This window comes from Scyliorhinus torazame, chromosome 20 (genome assembly GCF_047496885.1).
Source record: "Scyliorhinus torazame isolate Kashiwa2021f chromosome 20, sScyTor2.1, whole genome shotgun sequence".
In the NCBI taxonomy this organism is placed as follows: Eukaryota; Metazoa; Chordata; class Chondrichthyes; order Carcharhiniformes; family Scyliorhinidae; genus Scyliorhinus; species Scyliorhinus torazame.
The window spans coordinates 119,346,284-119,359,035 of NC_092726.1; the positions used below are offsets into that span (position 1 = coordinate 119,346,284).

Consider the following 12,752-nt stretch of genomic DNA (forward strand, 5'->3'; position numbering starts at 1 on the left):
AGTGCTGTACAGTGACGGTGGTTTGTTAACCTAATTTGCTCTGACTAGCTGCGGACTGTTATTAAAAGAAGAAGCTGGACTTGAACTAAAGGACTCTGCGGGCTCAGCTTTTGTGTGGCGGCGGTTTGTTAAATTATCCAGTACTGTAATGTTCTATCCAATATTGTTTTCATCCGGGATGGAGAGCGGGGGCTGGAGCGCGCATTTTGTAGGATGTTTTTGGCGTATAGCATCGAGGGGGGTTGGGGGGGGGGAGGCTAGAGGAGGCCCTGCGCTTGGTACCTTTTGGCGGGATATCGGGTCTTCGGAGAGGGGGATGGGTTTGGGGCTGGTTAGGGACTTGAAAGGGCATTGTGAGATACAATCAGGTTAATGGGTCCTTGTTATGTGGGGGGAGGGCCCGAGAGCTCAGGTGGGAGGCAAACAGGCGCCAAGGGCAGGGGTCAGCGTAGCTTGCGTAGGCCAGGGGGCCCCAGGGAGAGTAGGAGGAGGGACGGGCTCGGGCCAAGCGCAGGGTTGTCCTGGCAGCTCAGGCCTCGGGGGGGGGGGGGGGGCGGTAGGGGAGTTTTTTTTTGTGGGCTGGGTGGGGCAGCCGGGAAGGAGAGCAGAGAATACTTAAGTGGGCAAGGGGGGGGTGTCTAGGGATCCCCCGGGGGAGAAGGTCGCTGGCAGACTCGCTGATAACAGCGCAGGGAACCGACAGCAGTGGCACCTGAGGGAGGGGGGGGAGGGACGTTTAGAGCCACGTTAGTTTAGTTGAACACGTGGGGCAGAGCAAACAGAGCTGACAGGGGACGTGCTTTAATAACACGTTTATTCTTTCCCACTGTTTGTTTTCACTATGTTAAGGGTCTTTGCAGAGGGCCTTTTCTCTCTGGAAATGTTACAAAATTTGTTTTAAATAACAATTTCAAAGCCCCCCCCTCTTCCAAAACCAATTCGATCTCCTATTTTCTTTAGTCATCTTCAATGTGGACCTCGCCCAGTCACTCTGAAAAATCAAACGGATTATACCTACAGGTTCTCCTATATCGGCCCCCCCTGTTACCTACTCAACGATCTTCAATAAACTGTGAAACCTGATATACGTTCCACATGGCATGTTGGCACTTCGGGTTCTATGGTCGCTTCCTAATGATGCTGCTACAATCTACTCGACGATGGATTATAACAAAATTCCGAACATGGATGCGAGACAATCTGTCCTGTATTTTTCTGTTACACTCATTCCTGACTGCAAAAGCTAGCTTTTGCTATTCTGTAACCCGCTAGACCCTGTTTCGGAACACAGTAATATTGCAAGTTATAACCGAAGCCCCGCTGTCTTCTTACTCAACTCTGTCAAAACAATAGCCGAGGGTGCAGCCATTAGTTCCTGTGGCATTGTCAGACTTTATATGCACACCTTAACCCAGAACCTCTTCCCTGTTGTAGGTGATTGTTTTCAGAATTTCACATACTTTAACTACCCGCAGAATTTGCAAGATGTCTTTGTTACGAATGTAGGGAGACAGATAACATAAACAGTTTCAACGTTTACGCAATTTCTTTCTATTTCAGGATCTACTCATATTTGGAAGCAAATGGACGTATTAGCGAGAGGCAGCATGGTTTTGTGAAGGGGAGGTCGTGTCTCACTAACTTGATAGAGTATTTCGAAGATGTCACAAAGATGATTGATGCAGGTAGGGCGCTGGATGTTGTCTATATGGACTTCAGTAAGGCCTTTGACAAGGTCTCTCATGGCAGACTCGTACAAAAAGTGAAGTCACGCGGGATGAGGGGTGAGCTGGCAAGATAGATACAGAACTGGCTAGGTCATAGAACAGTACGAAGTCTTACAACACCAGGTTAAAGTCCAACAGGTTTGTTTCGATGTCACTAGCTTTCGGAGCGCTGCTCCTTCCTCAGGTGAATGAAGAGGTCTGTTCCAGAAACACATATATAGAAAAATTCAAAGATGCCAAACAATGCTAGGAATGCGACCATTAGCATAACCCAACAGAGACCTGCTAATGGTGTTGTAAGACTTCGTACTGTGCTCACCCCAGTCCAACGCCGGCATCTCCACATCATAGGTCATAGAAGGCAGAGAGTAGCAATGGAAGTGTTCTTTTCTGATTGGAGGGCTGTGACTAGTGGTATTCCGCAGGGATCAGTGCTGGGACCTTTGCTGTTCGTAGTGTCTATAAATAATTTGGAGGAAAATGTAACTCATCTGATCTGTAATTTTGCAGTCGACAGAAAGTTTGGTGGAATTGCGGATAGCGATGAGGACTGTCAGAGGATACAGTAGGGTTTCGATCGTTTGGAGACTTGGACGGAGAGATAGCAGATGGAGTTTAATCCGGACAAATGTGAGTTAATGCATTTTGGAAGGTCTAATGCGGGTAGGGAATATACATAGGACATAGGACATAGAACATTACAGCGCAGTACATGCCCTTAGGCCCTCGATGTTGCGCCGACCCGTGAAACCACTCTAAAGCCCATCAACACTATACCCTTATTGTCCATATGTCCATATAGTGAATGGTAGAACCCTAAAGAGTATTGACAGTCAGAGAGATCTAGCTTTACAGATCCACAGGTCACTGAAAGGGGCAACAGAGATGGAGAAGGCAGTCAAGAAGGCATACGGCATGCTTGCCTTCAGTGGCCGGGGCATTGAGTATAAGAATTGGCAAGTCATGTTGCAGATGTATAAAAACGTAGCTAGGCCACACTTGGAGCATAGTATTCAATTCTGGTCGCCACACTACCAGAAGGATGTGGAGGCTTTAGAGAGGGTGCAGAAGCGATTTAGCAGGATATTGCCTGGTATGGAGTGCATCAGCTATGAAGAGCGGTTGAATAAACTCGGTTTGTTCTCACAAGAACGACGGGGGTTGAGGGGCGACCTGATAGAGGTCTGCAAAATTAGGAGGGGCAGAGACAGAGTGGATAGTCAGAGGCTTTTTCCCAGGGTAGAGGTGTCAATTGCTTGGGAGCATAGGTTTAAGGTGAGAGGGGCAAGGTTTAGAGGAGATGTACGAGGCAATTGTTTTCATACAGGGTAGCGGGTGCCTGGAACTCGCTGCCGGAGGAGGTGGTGGAAGTAGGGACGATAATGACATTTAAGGGACATCTTGACAAAGGCATGAGTAGGATGGGAATGAAGGGATACGGGCCCAGGAAGTGTAGAACATTTTAATTTTGACGGGAAGCATATTCGGCACAGGCTTGGAGGGCCGATGGGCCTGTTCCTGTGCTTTTTCTTTCTTTGTTCTTTATTCTTTGTTCTATCTTGCTTTCTCGCCAATTTCACCCCTTTATGACTTATTGAGTTATTTTGGTTACGTCTAGACAGTTGACCAATCCTTATTTCTTCCAGTGTTCTGCACAAATTTGCTTACTGTGTATCTTAATGTAGTGCTTTCAATTTGCTATGATTTGCCTAACAAGCAACTTGCAGAATGGAAATTGTCTACTCCTAATCTTCCTGCAGCTCAACATTCGAGGTCGGGCAGAATGTGTGTTTCGTATCACCGTTTGACATCAAGAATATGTTGTCCTGGGAAAATACAATCCGAATTTGCCAACAAAACAGACAGGTGTATACACTGCATTATTAGTTGTATAATCGACAAATTTAGAGACTGTATGAGCAACTTAACTTTCATCATATCGATTGAAAACAATAGAATTCGATTAGGAACATCAGTAGAAGGATGTCCTCGAGGAATGAAGACGGTAGTGCCATTAGCCGTTGGCGTTAAGCAAGCTCCTATTCGCGTTTGTTGGCAATGCAGAAACACCAAATTGCACTCTGTGTTTTCGAAGATGCACCGTAGGAAATTAAACACAACTATGTGAAACAGCCACTCTGTGTTAACTGGGTTTTGATCACGTCCGCTCACCCGCACTGCACACACTTCCCTTTCTGTATGGAGCTACCTCAGTCTACAAAACAGGCAGAAAAAATACATAATTCATATCGCAGCGTGGAAATGAAATGCTCCACACCTCTCTATAAACTAGTGGAATTGGATGGCAATTTTCTTAAAACATATATCAGGTATTACACAAAAGGCTACTTAAAAACGTAAGAACCCATGGCTTGGCGTTGTATTTTAGCATGGATAGAGGATTTGGTAACTGATGCAACATTGGATTAAGAGGAGAATTTTCAGGACGGCAACATGGAACTAATGGAGTGCGGCGGGGACCCAAGGTGGGCCCACAATTATTTACAATATATATTAATTATTTGGAAGAAGAAACTGAATGTGCTATTACCACGTCTGCAGATAATGGTGAGGATGTGGCAAAATGTCTACAGCGGGATTTACACAGAGTTGGTGAGTGAGGAAGCATATGGCACATGGAATATAATGGAGGGAAATGTGAACGTACGCACTTTGGTAGGAGGAATAAACAAGTTGAATATGATTTAAATGGAGAAAGACTGCGGAAAGCTGCAATACAAATGGATTAATCACAAATTTCACATACATGTTCAGAATGTCATGGGGAAGGCAATTGAAATGTTGACTTTCGTTTCAAAGTAAACGCAATATAAAATAGGGATGACTTGCTAAACTATACAAGGCACAAATTAGACCACGCCTGGAACACAGTGATGAGTTTGGAACCCGGAATCGAAGAACAGAGATACCATCATGGTACGCAGTCCAGGGAAGGTTGATCCCTGTCATGGACGTATTTTCTTATGAGGGGAGTTTGAGTAGGTTGGAAGCGTACTATTGAAGTTTAGAAGAAGGAATCAATCTTAGTGAGACATGAAGGCTTCCCAATTGAGTGGGCGGGTTGACAGAGTAGATGCTGAGAGGGGAAAGCCTAGTGCCAGAGAGCATCATCTCAGAAAACGTCTACTAAAGCCAGATGACGAAGTATTTCTTCTCTCAGAGGGGATGCAATCTGTGGAATTATTTACTGGACTGAGTTATAGAGACGGCTTGGTAAGTATGTTCAAGGCTGATATAGGTGCATTGTCAATCAGTGAGGGGATGGAGGGCGATGGGAATGAGGTGGCAAAGTGGATTTGCTGATTATCGTATTATTAATAATAATACTACTAATTATATATATATTTTAATTTAGAGTACCCAATTCATTTTTTTTACAATGAAGAGGCAATTTAGCATGATTAATCCACCTCACCAGCACATCTTTGTGTTGTGGGGCGAAGCTCACGCAAACACGGGGAGAATTTGCAAACTCCACACGGACAGTGATCCAGAGCCGGGATCGAACCTGGGACTTCGGCGCCGTGAGGCAACAGCACTAAACCACTGCGCCACCGTGCTACCCACTAATAATAATAATAATCGCTTTCTGTCACAAGTATGATTCAATGAAGTTACTGTGAAAATCCCCTAGGGGATATTTGGGACGGGATGATCCGTGTTCTGATGCGGCGCGCTCTCGTCGTTAGCAGCATCCTCCGTCCCGGCAGCTGGCCAATGGGGGACTGGATTTTCTGCACGCTGCGCCCAGACCCGCCAGCAGGATTCTCCATTATGCGCGGCCAAAACGGAGAATCAAGCCCGTGGAGAAGCCAGCCTCCCATGTTAGGCACCCACACACCGCTGGGAAATCCGCTGTTGTGAATGTGCTGCTGGCGAAGTGAAGGATCACGCCGCTGGAGAATCCAGCCCCATTATCTGAATGAATGCCAAAGTATTCTCAATGAGACGAATGGCCTTCTTCTGTTGTTGCCCCTGATGGCCTGTTTGTGCACCTCTTAAAGCAGCAAAGACACTGATACCTCTTCGCAAAGTACCGAAATATTCCTGGATCAACCTTGATCTGTGGCTGCATTCTCCATTCATGTGATGAAGTGTTGATGCCGGGGCAGGTTAATTGAAGTTCCACAGCATCAAAACTGGTACCGCACCAGCACTTATTCAGGGACCATTAAAGGGCCAACACTGCGCCCCGTGTAACACGATCGATTGCAATTGAAAAATTGAATTCGCCGGAGTCGGAATTGACACTAGAGAGGCTGACGCGCTACAGCCACATATTCACGCTCCACTCCCCAGACACACTTGCCCCAGCCAAGGAGATGGCACTGTTTCCGCTGGAGTGCGGTCATTCCGTAGATGGATTGGCTGGGCCCAGAGGGTCCCTTGAAGTGATGGCCTGTGGGGAGGGGGGGGGAAACAAACGAATCGTGGTGCCATGTTCAAACTGGGCAGTCAGAGGCGTGCACAGCCGCATGGTCGCTGGGCAGGCTGTGGGAATGGTGTTCCGTTTCCATCCACCCTTACCCCATGGCCCAGATCGTGGCCGCCCCCTTCTCCACTTACCCTGGAAGAAGCCCCCTGGCCAGTGGTAAAACTGCCAGCCCACTTTCGCGATGTTGGCCCCTCCCACAACCCCACTCTCTCTCGTGCGTGAGCCAAGGCGCTTCCTTCACGATTTTTGAAAGTACAAGTGAACCTTACCGCTTGGAATTCCCCAGTGGAGGTAACAATCGTGGAGACCCGGAAGAATAGCGGGTCAGGCCCGCCAATGATATGGAGACGGCGTTTACTGTACGGGAGGAGCAGAACGCACTGACGCGCGGTCGTGGCACCGGATGTTTTGATTTTACCTGAACATAGTGGCGGCCACGATTATGGCATCAAACCAGATTCGCCCAGCAATTGGATTTCCCTAAATCGGCGTTGGCTGACAGAGATTCTGAACAACGGGAAATTGATATAAGACATAGGTGAAATCAGACTTGATATAATACCTCCAATATGTATCTGAACGGGGCTGCTGTGATCTGATTCCGTCCATTGTCCATTTCCCACGGCCAGGCACCGGCAGGTATAAGTTCCACCCTTGTCTATAGCAAGCAAATCTTCAAATGGTCTGTTGCATTTGTTTATATCATATTCCTTCAAAACATTATTCGTCGAAAGGCTATAATATTCGATCCGTGTGGCAGGACAGTAACAGCGACACTTCAACGTTATTTTCTCTCCAGTAATGAACTGCCCAAAGGATGGATTTAAAGTTAAGACTGGTTTCTGCAAATAAACTGAAGAAAATACATTTTTAAATGTTTATCCAAGGAAACCAATCCACGCTAACCACGTTATTATAAACTGACTAACTACTCACAACAACAATAGCGGAATAACTTCAATGTTGGTGTATGGAGAGCTCGGCATTAGATTTTTCAATAACTCACGTTCATTCAAATTAACAGGCATAGTTGTTATAGTTTTTTTGATACAGATCTTGATAGGACAATACCAGTACTTTTAACATCACGTGTCTAACACCGTTCGTTATGGATATTGTGCATAAAACGCTCTGTGCAAAGATGTTAGAATGCACGATCGCCACTCCAAGCACCAAGGGGCATTGAGTAGATATCAACACATTCCGAATTATTTACTCAAATGTTTATAGTAACGTTCAACCAGGTGTTAATCAGCTTTCCCCATTATCAAATCATGTTATATTACAAGTGAGGGCACAATGCTATACTACAAGCATCCTCTGGGAGGATCCTGTTGCCAGCGGGTACTCGCGACACCAGAAAATGGGGGCAGCGGGACGGAGAATCCGGGCCCTATGGTTTTTTGGACAACTGATTTGTCCCGAACAAAGCTACTCAGTACGGGTGATTCGCTGAGGCTGGACCAAAAGCAGATCCCGCTGGACTTACCTGTTCGTCAATTAAAGGCAAGGTCATCCATGTAAAAAAATGGCAAAAGCGAAAATAATAACGGATTTTTAAAGAATACTTTCAGTATACCCAATTCATTTAGTTCCAATTAAGGGGCAATTTAGCGTGGCCAATACACCTACCCTGCCCATCTTTGGGTTGTGGGGGCGAAACCAACGCAAACACGGGAAGAATGTACAAACTCAACACGGACAGTGACCCAGAGCCAGGATCGAACCTGGGACTTCGGCGCCGGGATGCAGTAGTGCTAACCACTGCGCCAACTGCTGCCCTTTAAAAAAACGGAAATTTAAATGAGGAAGTGGAACGGACAGGAATTATACACTCTGGGTATGCCAGCCGACAAATGCAGATTCCAATGTGGGTACCGCCACGCCTTCGGGAATTCTGCTGGCGTGAGCTGTCGCCTTTGCGGAGCATCCCTCCGATTGAGAATCCAGCCGATGTCTTCCCGAGGACAGGCATTGATTGATTGAGTTGTCTCTGGAATGTTCTTTCAGGAGACTTGCTTTTACTTTCGTTTTGGTCAGAAGTTGAAGGGTCACAGCTCTGATACATCTCTCTCAACTAATGTATTCGTTGTGAAGATCCGAAGAAAGGGGTTCTCCATCGGCGGGATCAACCGCCACGCTGGCAGCTCACCCAGTGGCGTGCGTTTCCCGATGTCATGGGGGGCCCACAATGGGGAAAACCCCGGGCGCGATTCTCTGCTCCCCAGCCGTTTGAGAGAATCGCCTGGCTCGACAAATTTTCCCGCGACGCCGGTCCGAACCCCTCTCGCGATTCACGGAAGCGGCCAGATCGGCACAGTCGCGTTTTGCGTGGCGCGGTCCAGTGAATCGCCGGAGACAGTCAAAATGGCGATTTTCCAGTACCCCCGCGTTTCTCAGTGCCGTATGGGCCGAGCGGACTGCCCAAAACGGCGGGCTCCCCCTGGCGCCGTCCACACCTGGTCGCTGCCAGCGGGAACAGCGCGGGAACGCTGGGGAGGCGGCCTGCGGAAGGGGGTGATCCTCCACGGGGAGGGGGGGGCTCAAATGTTGTCTGGCCCGCCATAGGTGCCCACCGATCGTCGGGCCGGCCTCTCTGAAGGAGGGCCTCCTTTCTTCCGCAGCCCCGCAAGATCCATCGGAAATCTTCTTGCGGGGCGGATTCGGGGAGGACGGCAACCACATATGCGTGGGTGACGGCAGTTATGCGGCGCCGGCCGCGTCATGTATGCGGCGCCGCCTTTACATGGCGCCAAGGCCTGGCGCGCTTAAATGACGTGGAGTTGCTTCTAGCCCATTTCCGGACCCTGAATCGGTCGGGATAGGGGCCGTTTCGCGCCGTCGTGAACCTCGATGGCGTTCAGGACGGCGCGAACACTCTGGGCGCGATTCCCCACTCCCACGCTGAAGTGGCCACGCCGTCCTGAACGTCGTCGAGGTTAACGACGACGCGGAACGGCCCCGGTCCCGACCGATTCAGGCCCTGACAATGGGCCAGTATCGGGGCCGCGTCATCTACACGTGACAGGCCTTGTCGCCCGTGTAAAAGCGGCGCCACATAGATGACGCGGCCGGCGCCACATAACGCGTATTATCCGTGCATGCATGGGTTGGCCAGCGCCAATCCACGCAACCGTGGTTGCCGTCCTCTCTAAGTCCGCCCCGCAAGAAGATGGGGGACAGATCTTGCGGGACCATGGAAGGAAGGAGGTCCTCCTTCAGAGAGGACGGCCCGGCGATCGGTGGGACGGTAAAGGACGAAGTATTAGATGAACCTTCCGTTATAATGCTGCTCTTTCCGCATATTTAAATTTTTTACAGTAATAAATACGCAGTTAAAGTGTTCAACTTACAAACCTGGTGGTTATGCTTCATTTGAGCAGGCAAGGGACAATATCTCATAAATGATATGTCAATTATTGCATAATTCACTTGTGTTAGGACTGGGTCGGTGCGGTTGGAATCACCGATTGCATAATGGTTCTAGGTGGCGTGACACCATATTGTTGCAACAAAAATCCATTTTAACAGCAAATACTCACCTATTTCCTCTGGCCTGATGAGTGATCGGCAGGGAACTAGAATAAAAGGAGTCAGAAATTTAGCAACAAATAATAATAAAACATAATAATAAGTTCCCGAACACTTTCGAAACACTTCTCTGAACCCGAGGAACGAAAATATGGAGGTCTGGATATAGATGCCTGGGAGAGGGGAGAGAATCCTTCACTGGGGGGTGGGGGCGTCGTACATTGGCCAACAAAGTGGAATACATTGGTGCTACGCGAATCTAAAACGATTGTTAAAATGCAAGTTTCTTTTTGCTCATTGTTCAAATAGTGCAGTAATCACAGGCCAGAAATGTTCTCGTTTCGCAGCCAAAAGGCTCAATGGCCACAATTCTGTTGGCGGAATTTTAGACGGGGTCTAGCATCCGTTGACTCGGATCCAACGTCAGTAATGCTGTTACTTGAGTCCGTTCCCTCACAACAGAAGGCTGCAGCGTGACTCATGGACATGATCAATTTCCTTCCTCTTTGTGCATTCCTGGAACATTCTTTGTCAGGACGACACCAATGCCTTGTTAGATAGATTCTACATCACAAGATCACAGTAAATACAAGCAGAAGTGGGCCCCTCGGTCCATCAATTCTGCACTGACACACGGGAAATAGCCACAATCCCATTTTTCAGCACATTGCACTCAGTCTTGAACGTTATTGCAAGTACTCATCCATGTACATTTCGATGGATGGAGGGCAACACTGTTCTCCTTTACCGACCCCCACCCCTTCGCAGGCCGTACATTCCAGGTATTTACCACTCTCTCTACGTAAAATGTTTTTCCTCAAATACCCCCGAAACTTCCCGCCCCTTCAACCAGTGTCCCCTCATGATTCACCGTTCAAATAAGGGGAACAGCTATTCCCTATTCACCCTGTCCATACCATCATAACCTTGCACACCTTGTTGACGTATTCTCTGAGTCGTCCCTACGCCAACGAATAGAACCCAAGCCTATCCATTCCAGGCAACATCCTGGTGAATCTCTTCTGCACTCCCTCCAGTGCAGACACATCCTTCCTATAATGTGGAGATCAGAACTGCACACAGTACCTCACTTGTGGCCTCACCATATTTCTATACAACTCAAACATAACCTCCCTGCTTTTGTAAAATATGCCTTGATTGTTAGAACTGAGTGTCCCATGCGCCATTTTCACCACTCTGTTAACCTGCCCTTCCTCCTTCGGAGACCTATAGACAAACAAGCCAAGGTCCCTTTGTTACTCGGAATTTTCTCGTGGCATGCCAAACATTGAATACTGCCTTGTCAAAATACTCCTTCGAAAGTGTATCACCGTACACATTTTAGGATTCAAGTCCATGTGTCACCTCCCTGCCAATTTGACCATCCGGTCTATGCATTTCTGTAAACCAAGACACTCAACCTCAATGTTACACCCGTCAAAGCGTTGTGTCATGCTATGCAGGATTATAGATGTTGGATTACACTTTGTGATCCACTGCAAACATTTAAACAACCTCAGGGCCCAACACTTTGGGCCAAGCTTGGATCTGTGTCAATCTTCTATGTCTTAAACCAACATGCGTTTTTCAGTTTAATGCGCCCCATCAAGAATTATTCTCCTCCTTTTTCCCACTCCTCGCTCCTTATTTTCTTAAATATTATTTAACAAAAAATGATCAGAGTTGGAGAAAGTTAATCTCCGAGAAACATTACTATTTACTTATTTCCGCAAAGATCCACCCCCCCCCTCCCCCGCCCCGCCAGCCTCCATGTTTTCATACATGTTCTGTTCTTGGACACTGATAGAGATGTATGCAACCTGAAGTTATTTGCTTCAGACCAGAGAGACTGTGTAATTGCCATGACTTCCTTCCTTCATCCATATTTAAACAAAAAACACATACGTTTTTCAAAGTTTGAATATTAGATAAATCCATTGTTTTCTAATTTAACGGGTAAAATTGACCATTTGGGTTGGATACAATTCATCGCTTACACGCTTTCTTCTTTTTGTTTTGAAATATAAGCCATGTCTACTCGCACGGGCACAATACAAAGTGCAACCAGCCCCACCCTTTTGATAATGTTCCTCAATTTCAGCAGTTCCGCAACTGTGTGTTCCTATCTCAGTGAGACAGGGCTCTTCCAGTAGACAGCTACCGAGTTCTAGACGTGCACTCACCAATTACAAGTAGAAATGCGAAAGTAAACATTTTCCAGAGGGATTTGCGCAGCATCATTCGACCCTCCAAAGTGGGGACTTGGATCAACTCGCTACTTGTCTATCTGAGCCGCCTGATGCTCAAGGATATGACGAGTCCGTTGCTACAGAAACTAAGATTGCAACACAGGATTGAACTTTAGCTTTGGTCACTATGGAAACAACAGCGTCTACATTCGGAAGTTCATATTTCTCTACATATTTCTCAAAACTGTGATAGGTTTACTTTATGATTGAAGAGATTCAGTAATCTCGCTATCTATCTGATGTACATTATTCCTCCTGAATGGGAAATTCACCTCATGGAATGATAGTGTGTCACAAAGCACATTCTTAGTTTTGCCGTTTTTACGCCCACCGTGTCTGCACACGCTCCCTGAAAAGCAACCATTCTACTGCCCGATCACCGTAGCCCTCTAAATTCATCACGTTCAAATATGTATCCAGCCCTCTTTTGAAACTTCTTATGGAATCCACCTCCGCCACTCTCCCAGGCAGCGCATTCCAAATCTCAGCAACTCTCTGAGTAAAGAGGTTTCTCCTCATTTTACTGCTAGCTCTCTTGATAATCATCTTGAACTTACGACCCCCAGTCACTGACTCACCAGCCAGTGAAAACAGAATATCCTTCTTTGCCATCTCAAAATTGTTCACAATTTAGAACACCTGAACAATTACAATTCTTTATCTTTGCTGCTGCGAGGAGAACAAGCCCTATCTCTCCAATCTTTCCTTGTTTCTGAAATTCCTCATTTCTTGTATCGTTCTACTGAATCTCCTCTGCACTCTCTACATGGCTCCAATGTCCTTCCTTAA

The 12,752-nt window shown here is 47.1% G+C and overlaps 1 protein-coding gene across 1 annotated transcript in view; it reads right to left on the reverse strand.

The window, feature by feature from the left end:
- The window catches only part of LOC140396784 (uncharacterized), a 74,914-nt gene extending 62,947 nt beyond the window's left edge, over positions 1 to 11,967 (reverse strand). The window contains exons 1-3 of the mRNA XM_072485502.1: positions 11,898 to 11,967; positions 9,726 to 9,761; positions 6,746 to 7,036 (exon numbers count right to left, since the gene is read on the reverse strand). Of these exons, the coding sequence (XP_072341603.1) occupies positions 6,746 to 7,036; positions 9,726 to 9,761; positions 11,898 to 11,955 (385 nt within the window). The 5' untranslated portion in view covers positions 11,956 to 11,967. The remainder of the gene's footprint in view (positions 1 to 6,745; positions 7,037 to 9,725; positions 9,762 to 11,897) is intronic.
- Between the last annotated feature and the right edge of the window lie 785 nt (positions 11,968 to 12,752).